The sequence below is a fragment of the Protopterus annectens genome, chromosome 11.part0 (assembly GCF_019279795.1).
Source record: "Protopterus annectens isolate FY-2018-M chromosome 11.part0, PAN1.0, whole genome shotgun sequence".
Classification (NCBI taxonomy): Eukaryota; Metazoa; Chordata; order Ceratodontiformes; family Protopteridae; genus Protopterus; species Protopterus annectens.
Window position 1 is genome coordinate 1,323,715,236 of NC_056745.1, and position 20,555 is coordinate 1,323,735,790.

The 20,555-nt window shown below is 37.8% G+C and overlaps 1 protein-coding gene across 1 annotated transcript in view; it reads left to right on the forward strand.

Moving 5' to 3' along the window:
* Window positions 1-20,555, forward strand: part of LOC122815066 — a 210,166-nt gene that overhangs the window by 98,013 nt on the left and 91,598 nt on the right. Inside the window, exons 15-18 of the mRNA XM_044087310.1 lie at window positions 2,681-2,878; window positions 11,873-12,238; window positions 13,080-13,277; window positions 16,869-17,066. Coding sequence (XP_043943245.1) covers window positions 2,681-2,878; window positions 11,873-12,238; window positions 13,080-13,277; window positions 16,869-17,066 — 960 coding nt within the window. The remainder of the gene's footprint in view (window positions 1-2,680; window positions 2,879-11,872; window positions 12,239-13,079; window positions 13,278-16,868; window positions 17,067-20,555) is intronic.

Here is a 20,555-nt window from a genome sequence, read left to right on the forward strand (position 1 = left end):
TCAGAAAAAAAGAAAAAAAAACACTGGTATGTAGCTAATAGTAACTCAGGCAAGAAACAGCAGCAGTAGACCATTCTCCACTAGGGGGAGCCATCTAGACCAGTTTCAGATGCAAAAGTACCACAGCACAGCACAAAACAGGGCTTTCACATCAGCACTAGTACAGGGCAATGTACAAAATAAGTCAAAACATTACTTTCCAGATGCTGTGGAACTGCTTTTTAAGTCAAATCTGTTAGCAGAGATCAAGGCAAGCTGGCTATGTCATAGCACAGCACAACAGAGTGGTGGATTCTGCAAACCTAACAAGTTAAAAACAGACAATGAGAGTGCATAGGTCAAGTATCATCTTTGCATCCTGGCAGAACAGAGACACACATTGCTCCTGCTGTTACTATGAAGTTATTTCAGCTAATTAGTATTGTATGTATGGCAAATATTTCCCACACTTACACTACTAAGTTGTTTCTGTTAATTGTGTACCACACACACACACACACACACACACACACACACACACACACACACACACACACACACACACACACACACACACACACACACACACACACACACACACACACACACACACACACACACATATATATATATATATATATGCCACATCTGCACAGAGAATTAATTTTTATTACAGTGAACCTTAGCTACATCCGTTCATTTATTTTGATAGAGCTCTTCAGCTGCATAACATGATGAAGATGACTTGAATAGATCAAAACTTTACCCACGACCTTACCCTCCCTCTTGTAATTTATTCAGGCAGTTTGTTTGTGTCTTTTGGCTTTTCCCGGTTAGGGGTTGCCACAGCGGAACTCCGGTCCGCTAATGATTGGCAGTAGAGATTTACGTGCTGGCTTGCCAGGCCTAATGCACAACCTTCAATGAAGGAATGCCCATTCATGCATGTCGCCACACAAAAGACGTTTTAACTGAGAATCAAACGGGCAATATGAGCTAACCTCTAACAGGATGTCCAGTGTTTCATCTGACCATTGTCTCCCTAGTTTGCATGCTCACCTTGCTTCCACATATGCAGGCAACCATCAGAGGATAATGAACAAACAGAGCTATTGACCTTTACAATCAACAATCCAGCAAAGAATATGAGGAGGTCCTGATCTTGTACACCAGTATCCTCTTCAGCAATTGCTGGGAAATTCTTGGCCTTCTCCTTCATTAAGTGATCAGAAGATGCAATGATGCCTTTAATGTAAGAACATATGCATATGTTTTTTTCTAACACTGTGCACCCTCAAAAGGAGTGCACAATATTCCCTAGTAGTTTGGTACAGTCCCATCTGGAGTGCATAGCATTCCCTGGCAACCTGGTCATACCCAGGTATTGTGGATAGCATTCCCTAGGAGTCTAGTGTATTCTCACTGGGTAAATAGCATTACCTGGCAGTCTGATGTATATCTCAAATGGAGTATATAGCATTCACTGACACTCTGATGCATATCCCAGCAGGAGTATATAGCACTCCGTGGCAGTCTGGGGCATACCCAGCTGTTGTATTCCCTGGCAGACTGGTGCATATCACAGCAGGACTATATACCATTCCCAGGTAGCCTGATGCATACCTACCTGTAGTGAATATCATTCCCTCACAGTCTGGTGCATATCCCAACAGGAGTATACAGCATTCCCTGTCAGTCTGTTGGATATCCTAGCTGGGGCATATAGCATACCCTGGCAGTCTGGTGCATAGCTAGGTGTAATGAATACCATTCTCTGACAAGGTGGGTCATATCCCAGCTGGAGTATATTAGCATTCTCTGGCAGTGTGGTGCATATCCCAGTAGGAATATATAGCATTTCCTGGCAGTCTGGTGCATATCCCAGCTTGAGTATTCAGCACTCCCTTGCAGTCTGGTGCATACATAGCTGTAATGAATATCCTTCACTAGCAGTGTGATACATATCCCTAAAGGAGAATATAGCATTCTCTGGCATTCTGGTGCACATCTCAGCTGGAGTATATAGCATTCCCCTTGCATTCTGGTGCATATCCCAGCAGGAGTATATAGCATTCCCTGGCAGTCTGTTAAATCCTTCAGCTGAGCTTCTTTGTATTCCTATCAGTATGGTGCACCCCAGCATTCCCTGTCAGTCTGCATCTGCTGAGCCTCTAAACCCAAAGGTTAATACTTGCCCATTTACCTGGTGGTGGTGCAGCAGTGGGAATTCTGACATATTCTCTCTGGAATTGGCAAGTTGATCAAGGATGCTCACTCCAACTCAACTCAGGTCAGCTCTTCTTGTGGCCACTCCTGCTATTCAAGTTAGGATTGGCTGAGCTGCACATAGGGCTCAACCCTTTGTGCTAAAGGGCCACATAGTCTAGGTAATAACTTATATCCAATTGGCAAACATAGTTTTTAACAATGAAAAGATAAAATGCTTGCAGCTGTTGAGGACCACTGTATGGTATACTATATGCTGTCTGGGTAATAACCATCAGCTATCATTTTCACATGATATAGTACAGGTGCATATATTCTTGCTGTTCTTTATACCACATTACATTCATTACTGGTGACAGCATACATACCAAAATATTAACCATAGCTATCACAAAGAACAAATTGCATGACATTGTGTCATCTCATTTCAGGCTAGTGACAACAAGGTTTTAAATCTATTCCTTTTTTTTATTAGACGGTTTCCACAGCCAACTATAATGAAGGGGATTTGAATGGATCAGGAGAACTTAAGGATGCCATTTTGTGTGAGGCAAAAAGGGACAACTTGACAGACCACTCGCAGACTACAACTCTCAGCAATTCTACTGTTCATCTAAAGCCTGCACAAAAAGAAGAGGAAAGTCCTTATCTTAGCCCCTGCATAACAGTGCAAGTAAGTAATATAACGTTAATTATACTAGGTATACATCAGCACCATTGGCATGTAAAGAAAGTATACTGGGATAAGGTAGTGAGACAGTTGGTGGTTCTCTTACTAGTAGAGAACCATTTAGTGTTTTCTAAAGATGTGCACTATTGCTACCTTTCGGATAGTTAGGGCAATGAGTTTACAGACAGTGTCATTAGTACTAAGCAGATCTACAGACATAAGAAGTTATACATCTTACTATATGACAACTTAAGCCTTATTAGACTGTAGAAAATAAATCCTCTGGAAAAAATAAAGTAAGAAAGTGACAGCAATTAAATTAGTATAATCTCGCTTTCAGGGTTACAAAGATCCATTCTGGAAAGACACATGGACAACAATACATTTGAAGATTTTCATCCTAATGTGTTTTACAAAAATATAACAAAGTAGCATTAGTTTTTGAATGTAACTTTATATGAAGGGGAATATTTTTCACCACTCTGTAAATTGTTGGGTCATTAACAACTATAGTTCAGTGATCTTTTAGACCTCCCTTCCCCAGAACAAGACCAAAACAAGGCTATGCATTGCAACCATTTATTGAAGCATCAATTATATACATTCAAAAAACAAAACAAAAAGAAAAAAAAAACAATTGTTTGTAACAAATAACATTCAAATACCAAACGGATACCAAACTGCAAAATATAAGCTTAAACACCAAAATAAACTGTTTCCATAAAGATGATTGGCGTCCCCTTCCTGTTCATGCCAACTCCTCCCAAATACCATGAATCCTGACATTGACTGCCCAGATCATTGAATACTTGTGAGAATTATAAAAACTACCCTTGACTTGGCAAAGCAAGAGGGGTGATGAGGGGAAAATGAGGCTGCAAAGGCACTACCCATATAAATTCTGAAAAATTAGAATGTGTCATTAACATCATCCTCAAGGGTGGGAGGGAGGGAAGGCCATGTGGAAGGTGATCACCTAAGTGGACTGCTCACCAATAAACACTGGAGGATAAGCTGGTTAGTACATTTGCACTGAGGTCAGTTCAGTGTCACTAGCAACAGATTCTGCCTAGGCAAAAAGCTCTATTGCCAGCAGGAAACTTCCCTACCACAAAAACAAGAACAAAACAGGGATATGCATTCTGACCATTTATTAAAGCATAAAATACATAGATTCAGCAAACTGACTGTTTGTAACAAAATTCAGATACTGAACTGCAAACTGAAAGTTGAAACACTAAAATAAACTGTTCCAAAAAGTTGGTGTGTGATATCCCCTGCCTGTACTGGCCAGCTCCTCCCAACAACCAAGTGGTGCATGAAGTGCCTCCTCAGCTCCACCATGAATCCTTGCTTTACCTGCCCAGGTCTTTAACCTCTTGTAGGAATATAACAACCGCCTGTAACTTGGAAAAGCAATAGTGGGACGAAAGGGAGGGGGAGGCTGCAAAATCACTCACCACGAGCATGTAGTCCATCCTGTCTCTCCCATTTTCTGAATATTTTTTTTTTGTTTGCCTGCTTATAATAAATCTTGAACAAGAAAGGCTAATTGCAAATTAAATAATTCCCATCCCAAGTCATTCAAGTGAATGCCATCAGAAAGGTAAAAATCTGGGTTTGGTTTTACCAGACTGAGGTGTTCAATTACAGAGAATCCAGTGTGCTTAACTGCTCTAGCTACTCTAAAGTTCAAAAGTTTCAGTAGTTGAAGGTTTGAAACCACCACTTTGCATTAGTGGAATGATGGATGGCTTTCCTAAATGTTTAAATGGAAATTGTGACATAAAATTACTAAATCAACCAAGATTTTACATAAAATGATCTGTTTTTATATGTAACATCTTCCTGCATGCTCTTTTGACTGCACAGATTGCCCATTCCTAGCTAAGTCTGACACTCTCCCCATTCTAAAGGAGTGAGAACTTTATCCCTCATGGATGATGCCTTGGCACACTAAAGCCTTTTTCAACATGGCATTGATGTTTGATGGTGTCAAAGACTGGTCATTTGGTTGTTGAAATAATAAACCCTGAGGCAAAAATTCACCTAATAGTGTGTGTGTGTGTGTGTGTGTGTGTGTGTGTGTGTGTGTGTGTGTGTGTGTGTGTGTGTGTGTGTGTGTGTGTGTGTGTGTGTGTGTGTCTGTGTGTGTGTTGCCATGGCCCAATGAACTGGATAGGCCACCAAGGTTTCCAATTTCCATAGAGAAAATGTAATGGCCACATCTGATCTGGTCTGGTTTGGATTTTCTTAACCAAACTAACACTTACAAATGTACTTACTACCACATCTGCCCATCATATTGACTGCAGTAACTCATTAATTCTAAATGTCCTGGCATAAGGCCAGGTGAATAATGTCGCCCATAGCACTAGGGAATGGAAATCCTTAACTGACTTCATCACCCCTTTTATTTCTAAAGGTAGCAAATGGGCTCCTATTTGTATCATGGAATCTCTTTGGTTGGCATTCATGTGACACCATCCTTTCCAAAGTCTGATGATAACCCATTGTTGAGCTAAACTGGACAGGTCTATGTGTCATGCTAACCAAATTAGTGCAGTAACTTGTATGTGTGGAGAGCTGGAGGATCTCATAGAAAGTGTCTATGTACAATGTAATCAATCATGATATCCAGTTACCAGCACCTTTCTTTAACTGGCAGGTTCAAGTAAAAGCTTGTAAATTTTAATAAGACAAAAGGTATAAGATCTCCTGATGTTTGTAGCCCATGGGTTGTTCAAGAAAGTCAACATAATTCTTCTCTAAGGAGCCAGATTTGCAAGACGGATTGGTATGGGAAGGCACCAGGCCTCTTAAGACTATGATCAAAACCTGAAAACAGGATACGTTCCTAGCTATAGCATTATGAACATCAGGTACAAGTTTTGCACAGAATATTAGACTGATTTTCAAGCTGAGTAATACTAATATCCTCAAAACAGAACTAGACTCCATTTGATTGAGAAGATCCCCTTAGGAGGATTTGAACAATGGTTTGGTTATTGGAATGAAAAATAAGTTTCTTGTCATTAAACTGCTTTTGCCAAATGTAAACTGCAGCCCAAATGGAAAGGAATTATAAGAAAGTGATGTCTTTCCCAAATGACAAAGGCCAAGAGGACAGCCATTCATCTGAACACCATTTAACCCCAAAGTAACCACCATTCCTGTACTAGCTGCTGCATCTATGAAACTCTGGACAGAGTCTGAGGAAACTCATTCAGACTGCCATAATATGACCCCAAATGAACTGACCCAGTGATGTTTTCCTATAAATATAAATCAACTTTTAATAAAGGACATTGTAACAATTCTACATGGGGAAATCACTCTACATGCAAAGTTAATGATTTTAGGAATGTGAACTATTATGTGAGACCCAGAGGTATTGCCCTCGTCCAATGAAGAGCGAGATGCATTGGCTACTGAAGACATTGGCAACCACATAATCAGAAACATGAACATCCCCTGCACTATCTGTTGTTTTTCCTGTGAACCCTTGCACCGATCAACCAGAATTAGATGAGGATGGAACAGCCACCTGAGGGGTATTAGAAAATCCCCTTTCTCTCAGTGTAACTGGGGACCCAAACCAATTCAACAAAACTAAATCAAATAGTCATTCCTCCCAATGTCATAGAGTAAGAAATCTGGATAAAGCCATAAATAATGGGGAGAAAGGCCCAAAAATAAGGACACTTTTTAAATTTTACTCTTACAAATTTAGAAAGTTGATAGAATAACAGGTTTTGCATTAGTGTGAATTTACTGAAGGATATGAAGTCTGAAACTCAAATGTTTGACATTATTTTCTGACTTCAACCTTCAATGATTTGCCAGTTATTTACAAAAACAACACAATTTCATTAGAAACAGACCATCATACGAGTCAAAAATCTGAACATTCTGTATAGTTGAGAGGTATGCAAATAATCTATCCCTGCTAGAAGCTGGGAGAGATTGCAAAAATTCCTGTAGGTCCTCTTCTTATGTCTGATTAATCCTAATGTCTCCTTCTCTATTCTCTTCATCAAGGAGACCTTTATTACCTGGCTCATCTCTGATGGATGCTGAGATGGTGGCCTCAGTCTGTGTTTTTGATTCTAATGTGATTTTGACAGTCTTCTGGGGTCTGCACCTGTTCTTCTTGGCCAGGGCATCAGTAGACTGAGAATAATCTAATCTGACTGCTACTTGACCTGCCTTGCATCTTGATGAGACTTGACTACACTTGTATTCTAATTCTTGAAACAGGTCTTCCACCTCAGAAGTAATTCTAGCCCACTGCGATTTAGCAACTGCAGTGTTATAGAATTTGTGAAAGAATATAAAATAACTAGAGATATGCTCAGAATAAAAACATTAATATGAATTAAAGCTAGTATCAAAATGCTCTTCAGTAGTTCCCATGATTCTCGTTACCGGGGGGTTGTTAGACTTACTTTGTTACTCAAACATTAATATACATGTACCCTAACATAATGAATCTATGACTATCTTTATAATATCAGTCTGAGACTATTACAAACCTAGCTGATAATCAGGGGTCAGAATCAAATGTGTGCTTTGAATCTGTGAAGGGTAGACCTTAACCATTATGCCAACCCTCTTAAGTAACATAACAGCAGTTAATAATCGTTTACTATAAAAATTTGGAATGGCAGTTTTACAACTGCCTCTTGGTTAAAATCACTGTTCCCAAGGTTCGCAATGCCGAACTGCAATATTATGAACCATAATAACAAATGCAAAGCTGCATTCGTTATTATGAGTTCAGCATTGTGAGTGGAGATCGCATGTAGTGGGGAATTTCCCATTTTCCTCACTGTAGTCCGATCTCAGAGTTGTTATCTTTAAGCTGCAGGGGATGTGGGGGGGGGGGGGGTGCAGTAAAACATACACTCTAACACGGACTTTCAATTCCGAAAGTTCAGTGTTGTGAATGGGATCATCACAGTTATCAGTTATATTTTGAAGTAAACAGTGAGTAAATTTTCAAGTTTTCAGTTTGGCATTGTGCATAAACACACAACTGTCATTTCACATTTTGATAGTAAACCATTTATAATATATATATATATATATATATATATATATATATATATATATATATATATATATATAAAAGAATCCTGCTGTAAAATGACATTGGTTCCAAATCAAAATAATGATAATAACATTATTTAGTAACCACCAAGTACTGGATATAAAAAAAAAATGAAAAAACTAAATGGTACTAAACATTTTTTCAGATTCTACTTCTTTTTTATTGTATTGTATTGCATTTTATTTCTTTATTTATTGTGTTAGCTACTTACTTATTGCATGTGCTTGCAGACAAGTCAACAGTAGCACCTCTACTGCTGTTAATAAACACACAACGCACATGTATTTATTTATTTATTTACGTTTGTTTACCGGGAAAGTCTGACTGGGCTAGTAGCCCATTTTCAGCAGAGGTCCGGGGAGAAAAACTCCAAAAATTACAAATATATTCTTTGATTAACAAGTATAAGTACATTAAACAGAACAATTCAAGGTGTTAGAAACATTCAGATTACTTAGAGTACAAATTAGACAGTCTTGTGGACCACAAATGTTGTTAAACAAATAATATTATTTTACTTGAAATGATATTCAACCTAATAACTGATTTTCATCTTAATAAATTGATAACATTGCTATGTGATAGTTGCCAGCATTATCTTTTTATCTTATTTCCTTTCATGGTATTTAATCTTCAGTTCAGTTTGAATAGGTTCATAGGTTAGTACTAGGCTAACTGCCCTTGTGAGCCATTTTAAGCCTAGCCAATTATCCCTTGGGAGACTCGAACCCTGCACTTTGTGTTTATAAGGCAAATACCTTAACCATTAGGCCACCCTCCCAACCCCTAATAGTGATAGAGGAGATACTCTATCTAAATCTGGAAAATGAGAGAAAGGTTGATCCCCTAAAGCTCGTCCCATGACTATGTCACTACCCACTGAGTCTCCAGTACCATCCATAAGGATGCCACTTGTCATACCATCCTGAGTAAAAGACAAAAAATCACAGAAGAAACTCTTGTCCCACTGTTCAGTATAAAAGAACCTCATAAAATAATTAAGCATACAGTGCCAAAGCCATCTGAATTCCACTCCAGAAGAAACAAATGCAACATCAAAACACTGACCATGGTTCTTGATGTCTTGTTAATTATATATGTTTGACTTTCCATCTTGTCCCACTGTTCAGTATAAAAGAACCTCATAAAACAATTAAGCATGCAATGCCAAAGCCATCTGAATTCCACTCCAGAAGATTGAAATGCAACATCAAAACACTGACCATGAATCTTGATGTCCTGTTAATTATATATGTTTGACTTTCCATATATTTATTCTCCTTCTCTCTCTCTCTCTCTCTCCTCTCTTTTTTTTTTTTTGCTTGTTGATTTTTTTCTCATTGTGGAGGCAGTTGTGAGAACTAATTTATATACTGTTCAAATAATATTGTGTGTCATGGGGAAACTTTCTATTCCCTCACTTCCAAAATAATGTGCACTCAAGGCAAGACATTATTTACACTCAGGCAAGACACTGCATTGAGATATTGAGACACAACCATTTTATAAATACTTTCAAGCTCAGAACAGAATCTTGCTCTGATTGTAACTTATTTTGGAAGACAGAAGTATGAATGCATTGTTTTTTTTTTCATTGTTTCTTTTGTTTGAAGATTTTTATTGCGGTATTCAGTGATTTTAGCTTATTCTCTTGGGCATCATATTATGCCTTATATTAAATATACTTTGTATTTTTAAGTTAGCATCCTTGTTGTATGTTAGTCACTCAGGTGATTGAGGAAGTAATAGTCTTTGGCTTTCAATCCTTAGTTTTGTTGAACACCTCTAATGTGTTGTTTTGTGATGTTGCACTGCTGAGAAATGGAATTTTTCTGTACTTCATACACAGGTGATCCATTTCTTTTAATCCAGTGGAAGTGAATTGACATGCAACTTCAAACTGTGGTTTAAATGCTTTTTATATTGCCTTTGGGATTGAAATCATTACATTGGTAGGGGGATATTTAAGTTTTACAAATATTTCTGTGTGTTTGTTTGTTCTCATTCTCATAGGAAGTACCTTAGTAGGGGATGTTAATATAAAAAAATTCCCTTGTAATATAATAACATATTATTTCACTAACATGAAAGATTATATCTTCTAGACTTTACCATCCCTTTTATGATGGTTTCATAACATTTTAAACCAATTATGCCACCCTTGGAATATCTGATATATTTCCTTACAATCCATATTGGCTTCCAAAAAAAGACATTCTCCGTGTCTTAAATTAAGCAGCATCCAGTTTCATGGAGCTATTGTCTTTTAAGATCCAGTGTATAAGATGCCCAAGACTGACATTTGTCTGTGCGTGTACCTGTTGAGCAGTCAGTTCATCCAAGGAGTGAAGTGCTTGGAACATTCACCCAATGCATTCTTTATCAAGTGCTGGAGGTATCAAAAGGAGTTGTGTGTGCTTAAAGTAATGATGGGAATGGGTCTTCTGCCAAAACGTTTGAATATACCAAAGGTTTTATAACAGGGGTGGGAATGTGTGTGAGAGTGTTTGCAAAGTAATGGCTAGGGAAGGGAACAGATTTAGTGTTTTGGATGTATGCTGCTGTGTGTGCTTTCCATCTGAGTTTTTTTGTGTATGGGGTAGTGTCATTGAAAGTGTTTTTCCTAAGGTAGGGTATAGGGTTGATGCTAGGATCAAGGTAAATGCTAGCAGACATTAGTAAAGTGGTGCATGTGTATAGATATATAGATGCACATATATTCACAGATGCGTGCTAACACTCACACACACACAGACACACACACACACACACACACACACACACACACACACACACACACACACACACACACACACACACACTCACGTGCACAGTTATTTTCACACACTGTTTATTCACCAAGCACCTGGAAGTTTTTTTCCCTGTGATGAAGCATACCATACCTCTCAGCTGTCCAGATTTTTGTAGATTGTTAAGATGTTTGCCCTGTTCCTCATAGCATTTTTAGTTTTCTGGAAAATCATTGAGGAGTGAAGTCAGAAAATAATGGTAGACATTGGAGTTTCAGACTCTGTAACCTTCAGAATAGTTATGCTAATGCAAACCTGTTATTGTATCAACCTTCTATGTTTATAGCAGCAATGATTAAAAAGTATCCCTATTTTTGGGCCTTTGTTCACCCCTTATTAATATCTTTGTTCAGATTTATTGCACTAAGAGGTTGAGAGGTCTGACATACAGAATTATAGCAGCGTGATCTGAGACACAAGTGAACAGCACTTTATAATCCTTCAATTTATGCAACTGCTCATACTGCTACCTGAACTGGTCAATGTGTAAATAATGTCTATTAACATTAGTAAAGTTAAAGTATTCTCGAGCACAGGCTGTCACCCTTACAGAAGAGTAGCACTAGCTGTCTACAAGAAAATCAACAAACAGTTCTCCCGGTGCTTTTTTTTTTTTGACTGGATTCTTCTCTTTGGATCTCTGAGAAATCCTCAGCTCAGAGATAACAGCAAACTCCAGTTTTCTGACTAACACTGTCTAACAATGTTAAAATCATAGTGCCCTAGAACTGCTTTTACTTCTGTGGTTTGCAAGACTAGAAGCAGATATAACCTTAGGAACTCACAATGACTTTATTGTTAAGGTGTTTTGAGCATTGTTTCATGCCTTATTCCTGATTTTCATGCTGCACGATGAATTTCTGAATATGATTCATTTACCTGTGCTTATGTTAACAGACAGCACTTTTATACAGCCATTTGTATTCTCTTGTGTCTTGTTTATGGCAGCAAGACTGTTGGAGATACTTTGTTGCAATTTGCTAAACAGTATTTCAATCCAACTGAATTTTGTATTTGCATGTTTAGTGAATATCTAATATTGAATAAATATATTTCACATGCTTGTTTCTCCAGGTAACTGTTCCCAATATCCAAGCTACAGAAGACTTAAAGGGATTCAGTGCTCTGTCCAATGAGGTGATTACATGTGGATATGAGGAGGGCACTAACTTCAGTACTCTGTCCAATGAGGTGACTACATGTGGATATGAGGAGGGCACTAACTTCAGTACTCTGTCCAATGAGGTGATTACATATGGATATGAGGAGGGCACTAACTTCAGTACACTATCCAATGACGTGATTACATGTGGATATGAGGAAGGCACTAACTCAAATGAGCTACATCCTGCAGAGACATCTATTATATTAAATAATCAATGTAGCTTGGACACTGAACATGAGGATGAAGCAGTGAAGAAACTGCACAGCACTGAAAATGTAAATCAAATTATGTTGTTTACAATAATATCATCTTTGTAGAAAATGTTATGGCATGAATAAATATTATGGATTCACTTCTTTAGAATGTCATACATTAACTTACTTTACTCTTTTGCTATGCTCTTTGCTTCCCCTACCTGTCAGTCATATGAACCACTGTCATGAGTGTGCAAAGTGGCTGTCATTCAGGCAAATATGAGGGGGGGGGTCCTTAAACCTCACCATTTCTCCCTGCATATCTGCATATATACCCAGTAGAATCAAATGAGTAGGTATGCTGTGATTGTTTGTGGAGGGTAATTATTCACTTCTGTGAGTGATATAACCCTCTGGTAGCTGTGTCCCCCTTGCAAATATATATTTTTTTATATAGCCACTGGTCTTCACCAGAGAAAATAAAGGGAATGCACACCTTTTGATGTGTACCCCATGTGCTCCACTCCAGAAGGGGCACTGTCTCTTAATTCTTCTTCCTCCCTCTTTCTTGCCCTGCCTACCCCCCCCCCCCCAGCATTCAAAATTGCTTATTAATCACAGGTCCTCTGGGTCATAGTCAGGGTATCATCCTTTCTCCTTCCATGCAATCAGGGGTACTTAAATATAAATCATTCAGAACCAGTGTACATCCTGTGGGACTGATATGAAATATCATGTGATGTTACACTTGACTAATACAGTGCTGCTTTTGTTCCGATAAAAATGACTTCCTTTAATGGCAATTGTTTATATTGCACACACACTGACAAATCAAAAACTTCAGAATGTGTCTTCACTGCCTACCAGCATATGAAAATAGTCCACATTGTGATATTTAAAGTTCCTCCTTTTCTGTTGATAGAAAACTTCTACAGCACTTCATGATGGAGAACGTTTGAACAGACTAGAAGAAGTGAACAATACAATTTGCTATAAGAAAGAAATGGACATTGAATCACACTCCTCAAAAACTGCAGTCCCAGACACCATCACGTACATTCAGAGTTCTGCCCTGGAAATACCGTTAAAACCTTATAATGATTCAGACAACTTCCCACATGTAAGTAAAAAAAAAAAGAAAAATAGCTAAGTAAATAAAAAGTATACAACGGTAAATACAAACAGCTATTGTATTGATTTTTATTAACAACAAAGAGAAGGAGGAAAATTATCAGAGACATCTAGAAGCATGCACTGATAGCATAATCTCACTTTGAGGGTTACTAAGATATAAAAATAGCAATTAACATTATTATATCTGATGAAGTCCATATTTCAGGGGATAATAATAAACCAACACCTAGGATACAATGTTGCACTGGTGCATAAATTATAATATTAGTGTTATACATTTGCATAATAATAATAATAATAATAATAATGAGTGTTATTTCTGAGGAAAGAAAAAGCATACTGTTTTTTTTTCAATATGTGGGTTGTTGAAATGCCACATGAAGAATATTGATGTGCTTAGAGAGTTGTTTTCAGTGAGGTCCTCATTTATACCTACTTACTTGTATCACATGTCATCACCATCAGACCAAATGCATGAAGTACAACTTTCTGAAAATCACAGCATCACAAATAAGTATGATATGAAGGGGCATTGCCCCTGGAGCTGCCACACGGATGTTATACCTCACCTCCGTATACATTATTGCAATATTCTAACCCCAAGATCACCACTGCATATGAAATAAGCACATAATAACTATCAGTGAATTTCCCATCCAATCAGTTGTAATAATCATGATGTCAGTCAGATTTTTTTTAAGCTAGTTATCTGGTCTGTAGGAAACAGCTATAGTCAAATATCTTTGTTACCAGTATGCACAGTTGTAAAAGGATCATAATAAGCTGGATGTTAGAATAGTACATAGTATACATGAAACCCTGCTAAAGATACTGGCTAAAAGATTATCCTTTTAATATTAACATATACGTATATATATATATATATATATATATATATATATATATATATATATATATATATATATATATAGTTTGATAACCATGGTTGACACCCACCCATTCCTAAGTAGGCTGTCATTCTTATGAGCTCCAGACCTAACTTATTATATTTCATGTTTAAAGAATTGTTTTTAAGGCAGTATAACAAAACAACTATTTCAAACTACGAGAAGTCATAAGAACATTAATTTGCCATCAATTCTTTTTAAATGCAATAAACACATCCAGACTAAATATGTCTCATTATTGGAAGACAACCTCAGAAGCTTGGGGCCTACTTTGAGTCACTAAAGCCAGTCATCCGAATGCTAAACTTACCACCCATTCTGTTTCACCACCGTAGATGAATGCTGCATAACATTTACAAATACAGACTGAAGTAAAAGCAATTTTGTTGGCAGACTGCACCCTTCTGGCTCCTGATGTGGGGCTTTATTTTGATATTTCAGATCTCTGAATATACTGACTCTAACACAATACTTCAGATAAAAAAGAAACATAATTCTTCCGATTTTGCCAAGGTGGTATGACCACAGAAGTAGTATAATTAAAGATTAGGGGTATAGGGGCAAATCTTCCAAACAGTGTGCTTCACTGGGGACATAGCCTTTTGCAAAATATCTGTTCTCTAAATGATACTGCAAGATGATTGCCTGGGCAAGTCTAGCTTATTCAAGACTGACGACCAGAAATGATACTGTGTTTTTCAGAAGGCTCTGCCCACAATTTAAGCCTGTTTGTCTAAAAATCTATCTATCCAGAACCCCTTTCCCATCTTTGCACAGTGGGTCAGGTTGTCACTTCAACAGTACCAATCATGTAGGACACCCTGGAGAAGCCAGAATAGAAGTCCCAGACAGGACATACTATTTTACATTACTATTCGTGTGATTCTAAAGATCCTGCTTATTTTTACACTTTCTGTGTTTTAATCCCACTCTTTTTACTGACCTACATGTCCAGCGGGTCATTCCAGCACATTTCATGCATCAAAATCACTCATCATCTGTATTTACTCCTTGTTTGACTCTATTTCATCCCTTGCTATGTTCTCTGGCATGCCTACTTCCCTTCTAGATATGTAATGCCATTAGAAGACAGCAGTGCCTTTTTTCAAAGGTAGTTATAAAAGCAGGCATAATGCAGTGTTTGAGTGATTGAGTTAGGTGACTTTGATCCTGAATGTATGTAGCAGAAGAAAATAGCTATGCAACGGATGATTCTACTCCTGCAAGTTTTTTTTTTTTTTTTGCCACCCACATCTACATTAGTTAACAATATACTGATGGACTGTAGCATTGATGAACTGATCAACTTCTTTCATGCCTGATTGCTCTTCCAGTGATCAGAATTTGGCAGTGTTAGAAAGCAGCAAAAAAGAACTGTAGGAACAGCAAGATGTTAATGCTTTTGCAAAATGCTTTGATGCATACCCTGCCAAAGTCAGTGTCTGATATAGTGTCTACAGAAAAGGGGTTATGATGGACTTGGTAAAAGGTATTCTTATAAAGCTGCTACAAGAATTGATAACTTGGTACCTGAAGATAAAATGAGAAGGGTACAAAATTCACTCTCTTGCCCAGACAAGGCTCAGCTGTAAATGCAAGCCTGCAACCATGACACATAAAACTACTGGTTGATTTGGCAGCCTGGAAACTTGGATGTATTGCATTTTGATGCAGTTCAGGCAATATATGACACTTTTACAGAATTTAAACATTTGGTATGCATCTCAAAGGGCCATGAGAAAATGTAGGCACAACTAAGTACTACACTGCAGGTGGCCATAGAAGAAGCTGTCACATCAGGCATTCATAAAATATATTTTAGAAACCCTGTGCCAGAAAGAAATATGATACCATATTGCATGTACTGTATGATATAGGAGTGCACTGTGGGAAAAGTTTAAGATAGGTAATCTGTAAGTTATCAGACAAGTACTGAAAAGCAAAACATTGTAAATCTTTTGACAAATCTGAGAGACAGTCATTACTGACAACGTCCAGCAAACACGGTATAAACCTATGTTAAAGTTAGGGAGTAGTTACAAGAGGGGAGGTGATGTGATGGTAAGACAAAAAAAATGTTTGTTAAAACTAGGGAGTAGCTTGAAAGCAATAGTGGGAGGATAAAGTTGGGTGGGTGAGTAAAAGAAAAAGGAGAGTCTACTGGAATGCATGGGGAGGGTAGGAGAGGAACAAGAAAAAGGTTTAGCTTAAGGTCGAATTGTTTGGAGTATTAGAGATATGAGGAAATGTGACTGGGGTAAGTCTGTGGCTATGTGTATAGCATTAAGGGGGATGGGACGTAGGTGGAGTCTTGACTGGAGACCAGGTTCTATAAATAGAATGGAATGGAATTGGGGTGGCTGGGGAATTCGGGTTGGGAGAGAAATGTAGTGGAAACAGCTCCCACATTAGAAGTATGCAATCATTGTACAGGGACCTATCTCCTTTTTCTTAAATGAATATAGCTAGGAAACTGAAACTTTGGTGAATAGACTGAAATAACTGATCAGCACAGATATTGTAATTCAGAATTTAATTGCTCTTATATTTTTTCTGCAAACTGGCAAGCTTAAAATAAATATTCTACTAACTGGTACAGTTGTTAGTATGAAAAAGTTCATGTTAGCCACAACAAACTGTCACAAGTATATTCTTGATTTACTTGACAGAAAGCCCAAGTATCACATTATAAGGATTGTACCCTGGGTGGACTAGGAGAAAAAGATGATGATATTTGCCCCAAAGAAGAAATGAACATCACACCAGACTCCACAAAAGCAAGAATCTTGGAGAATTCTGCTATCAGCCAAACCAATGCACAGGGGGTTCAGGAAAACATTCTTAATGTCTTAAGCAACTTGAAGCAGGTAAAAATAGTCAGGTTTTTATTACTTTTGAAACAACTAATTTTTAACTGTGCAGGTTTGGCTTGCCTCACCCTTTACTCAGCTGCACTCAGTTGTTTCTCTCAGTCTTTCTCTCTCACTTTGTTTGAACAATATTGTCTCAAAGATATGATTCCATGGAATTTGTGGAATGGAGACAAGCTGTGGGACGGGGGGACAGTATGAGTTCACAGAAAAGTTCTTAAAGTTATGCTGTTTTATTCAAAGGTGATGTGTTTTCTATATTTATGTCCTACTGTTTGAAACAAGTTCAGCACCTAAAAAACATGGTTTTCCATGAGCTAAATGAATGAATGTAGCTCTTTATGTGAAGGCAAGTATAAAAAGTATTAAATATATGGTTTTATAAATCATGTAATATAACGAGTTCACTTTAGTAGAACGAAATTCCATTTAACCGAATCTTACATAACCGAGACTACAAAACTGAAACATTATTTCAACAAAAGTTCACATCACTGGAATCCTAATCTGGAGAAAGAGGCATGTCAAAACCATCCAACTAGGAGGCTTCACCCCCCCACCCCCTAACTAAATATAACAACTCCAAGATTGCAATATAGTGGGGAAAATTTCCCCAAGGTAGCCAACGGCTTCCTTTCCTGGATTAAAAGTCTGGTGATGTGAACATTCATTTCAATAAGGTTTTGCTGTTGTTGTCTAGGTTAAGTAAGATTCAATTAAATGCAATTTCGGCCTACTGAAGTAGACCCAATATAATATGTATATGCACTGTGCATTGGTAATAAATAGATCCCCCAGGCTTGAAACTAAATACATTTGTAACTTAATGTGATCATTTCTGCTTAGAGTCACTGAGGAGTAAATAGGTATTAGAATTATTATATCTGAGGACTTATGTGCTGTTGGATAGCTTGATACAGTATTTGATGAAAATCGCACAATGCCAAAGTGTCTTAAACTTATGAAGAGTTCTTTTACTTCTAGAAGGAAAGAAAAATGCTTAAGCAACTATGTGAATTACTAGATGTCTTCCTTAGAGTGCTCTACCACAATCTGGTGGAAATACCACAAAAGGGCCTAAAATAAAGTAAAGGCTATCCATAGTATTCCTGCTAGGATACTACAGGCTAGCCATAGTATTCCTGATAGGATGCTACAGGCTATCCATAGTATTCCTGCTAGGATACTACAGGCTAGCCATAGTATTCCTTCTAGGATGCTACAGGCTATCCATAGTATTCCTGCTAGGATACTACAGGCTAGCCATAGTATTCCTGCTAGGATACTATAGGCTTACCATAGTATTCCTGCTAGGATGCTACAGGCTAGCCATAGTATTCCTGCTAGGATGCTACAGGCTAGCCATAGTATTCCTGCTAGGATACTACAGGCTAGCCATAGTATTCCTGCTAGGATGCTACAGGCTAGCCATAGTATTCCTGCTAGGATGCTACAGGCTAGCCATAGTATTCCTGCTAGGATGCTACAGGCTAGCCATAGTATTCCTGCTAGGATACTACAGGCTAGCCATAGTATTCCTGCTAGGATACTACAGGCTAGCCATAGTATTCCTGCTAGGATACTACAGGCTAGCCATAGTATTCCTGCTGCTAGGATACTACAGGCTAGCCATAGTATTCCTGCTAGGATACTACAGGCTAGCCATAGTATTCCTGCTAGGATGCTACAGGCTAGCCATAGTATTCCTGCTAGGATACTACAGGCTAGCCATAGTATTCCTGCTAGGATGCTACAGGCTAGCCATATTATTCCTGCTAGGATACTACAGGCTAGCCATAGTATTCCTGCTAGGATACTACAGGCTAGCCATAGTATTCCTGCTAGGATACTACAGGCTAGCCATAGTATTCCTGCTAGGATACTACATACAACATCTCAAACCACTGTAATGAAAATGACAGTGAGATCTTTACCTGAACCACTGAAGGAGGAAGAAGGAGCATTTTGGGAGAACATAATAAACTTACTTGCATTTGGAAGATGGCAAGACAATATGAACCAAATGCATCTTCTCACATGAAGAGAAATGCAGAGACTTGTATTTTTTTAGACAGACTCCTATATCTGCTGCTTTCAAAGAATAATCAAATAAGTACTATAAATTTAAAACATCAACTATGATTTCACAAAACAATAATACCTGTCAGCAAAGTAACATGTTAAATGAAAAGTGTATTCTTATACAGAGGATCTCTTTCTATGTATAATAAATTCTGAGCTTTTTCCAAAACCAAGATGGATGACAGTACATAGTATGGAATACTAGCTTTGGAAATTAAAAGTACATCACCAGAACATATGGACAGTATTCAGATGGAGTATTATATTCCAGGTAATGTAGTCCTAAACTGAAATACTGAAGACCACAAAGATGAAACTGGTGAAAAAAATAACTCTGCAACACAAAGGATGCTAGTTATGAATGTGACACTATGAATGTGCAACATAAAACTTCCAGAGTAGTGATGGAGTATAAATCAATGACTTAATATCCTTAAGCACCCATTAAATTACTGAGTAACTCCCAAATATGAGTGGAGATGAGGAAGAAATCCATGAATATATTCTGAAGTGCTAACTGAAAATGAAGATAAGTACTTTTTAAGTGGGTAAGTCCACTGGCACAGCAACTTAGGAGCAGTGATTGGATAAGAATAGAGTCTAGGTCTAACAACACATAGTCTCAAGCCTATTATTACAAGTTCCATCTATTTGAGAACACTACATGTACTGTCACAGCCACCACAACAGGTCAAAGGGATCATAACCATACCTACCTTATCAATATAATGATATTATTTTACCATGTAGCTAGAAGGAGCTGCTGGCAGCCTTCTCTGGACAATACACAAAGTTGTCAAAGCATCTATACTGTGGATGGATGGCTTTTGAGTAGAGATAAGGGAAGCAGCTGCTCCCAAATACACATTGTAAAAAAAACAAAAAACAAACAAACAAAAAAAAAACTATACATTAATTTATATTTCCTTATTTTTTTTGTTGATCAGGTTAGTCCCCTTAGATTAGTAACATCTTTTCAAGGGAGATCTATGATGGTATTTTTACTACTAGGGGAAATTTGGCCAGGGCACCAGGGATCTTCTCTGACTATAAACAAGGACGCATGCAAACATCCCATTTCTAGTGTAGTGGCGGCTGAGGAGGAGTGGCACATAAACCATCATGGTAGAAGATGGAGTGCTAGAAAAGGACAGGAGTGTGGCATTCAAAGATTCCTGAAGTCTTATTTTAACAAAACTGGTTTGAAAATTCATTGAGTAGTAAGGATGATTCTCAATCATGAGAGAAGGAGGACATGATTGTTATTATAGCCTTCCAATCGGGATGGTTGCAGGATGGATTACTGTGAGAAATGTTATTGGAAGAAGAACCAGAAGATGCAAAAGCAGTTTTTTTGGGGCATATTACAGAAAAATTACAAGTTAGAGGAGCTACACCTTAATA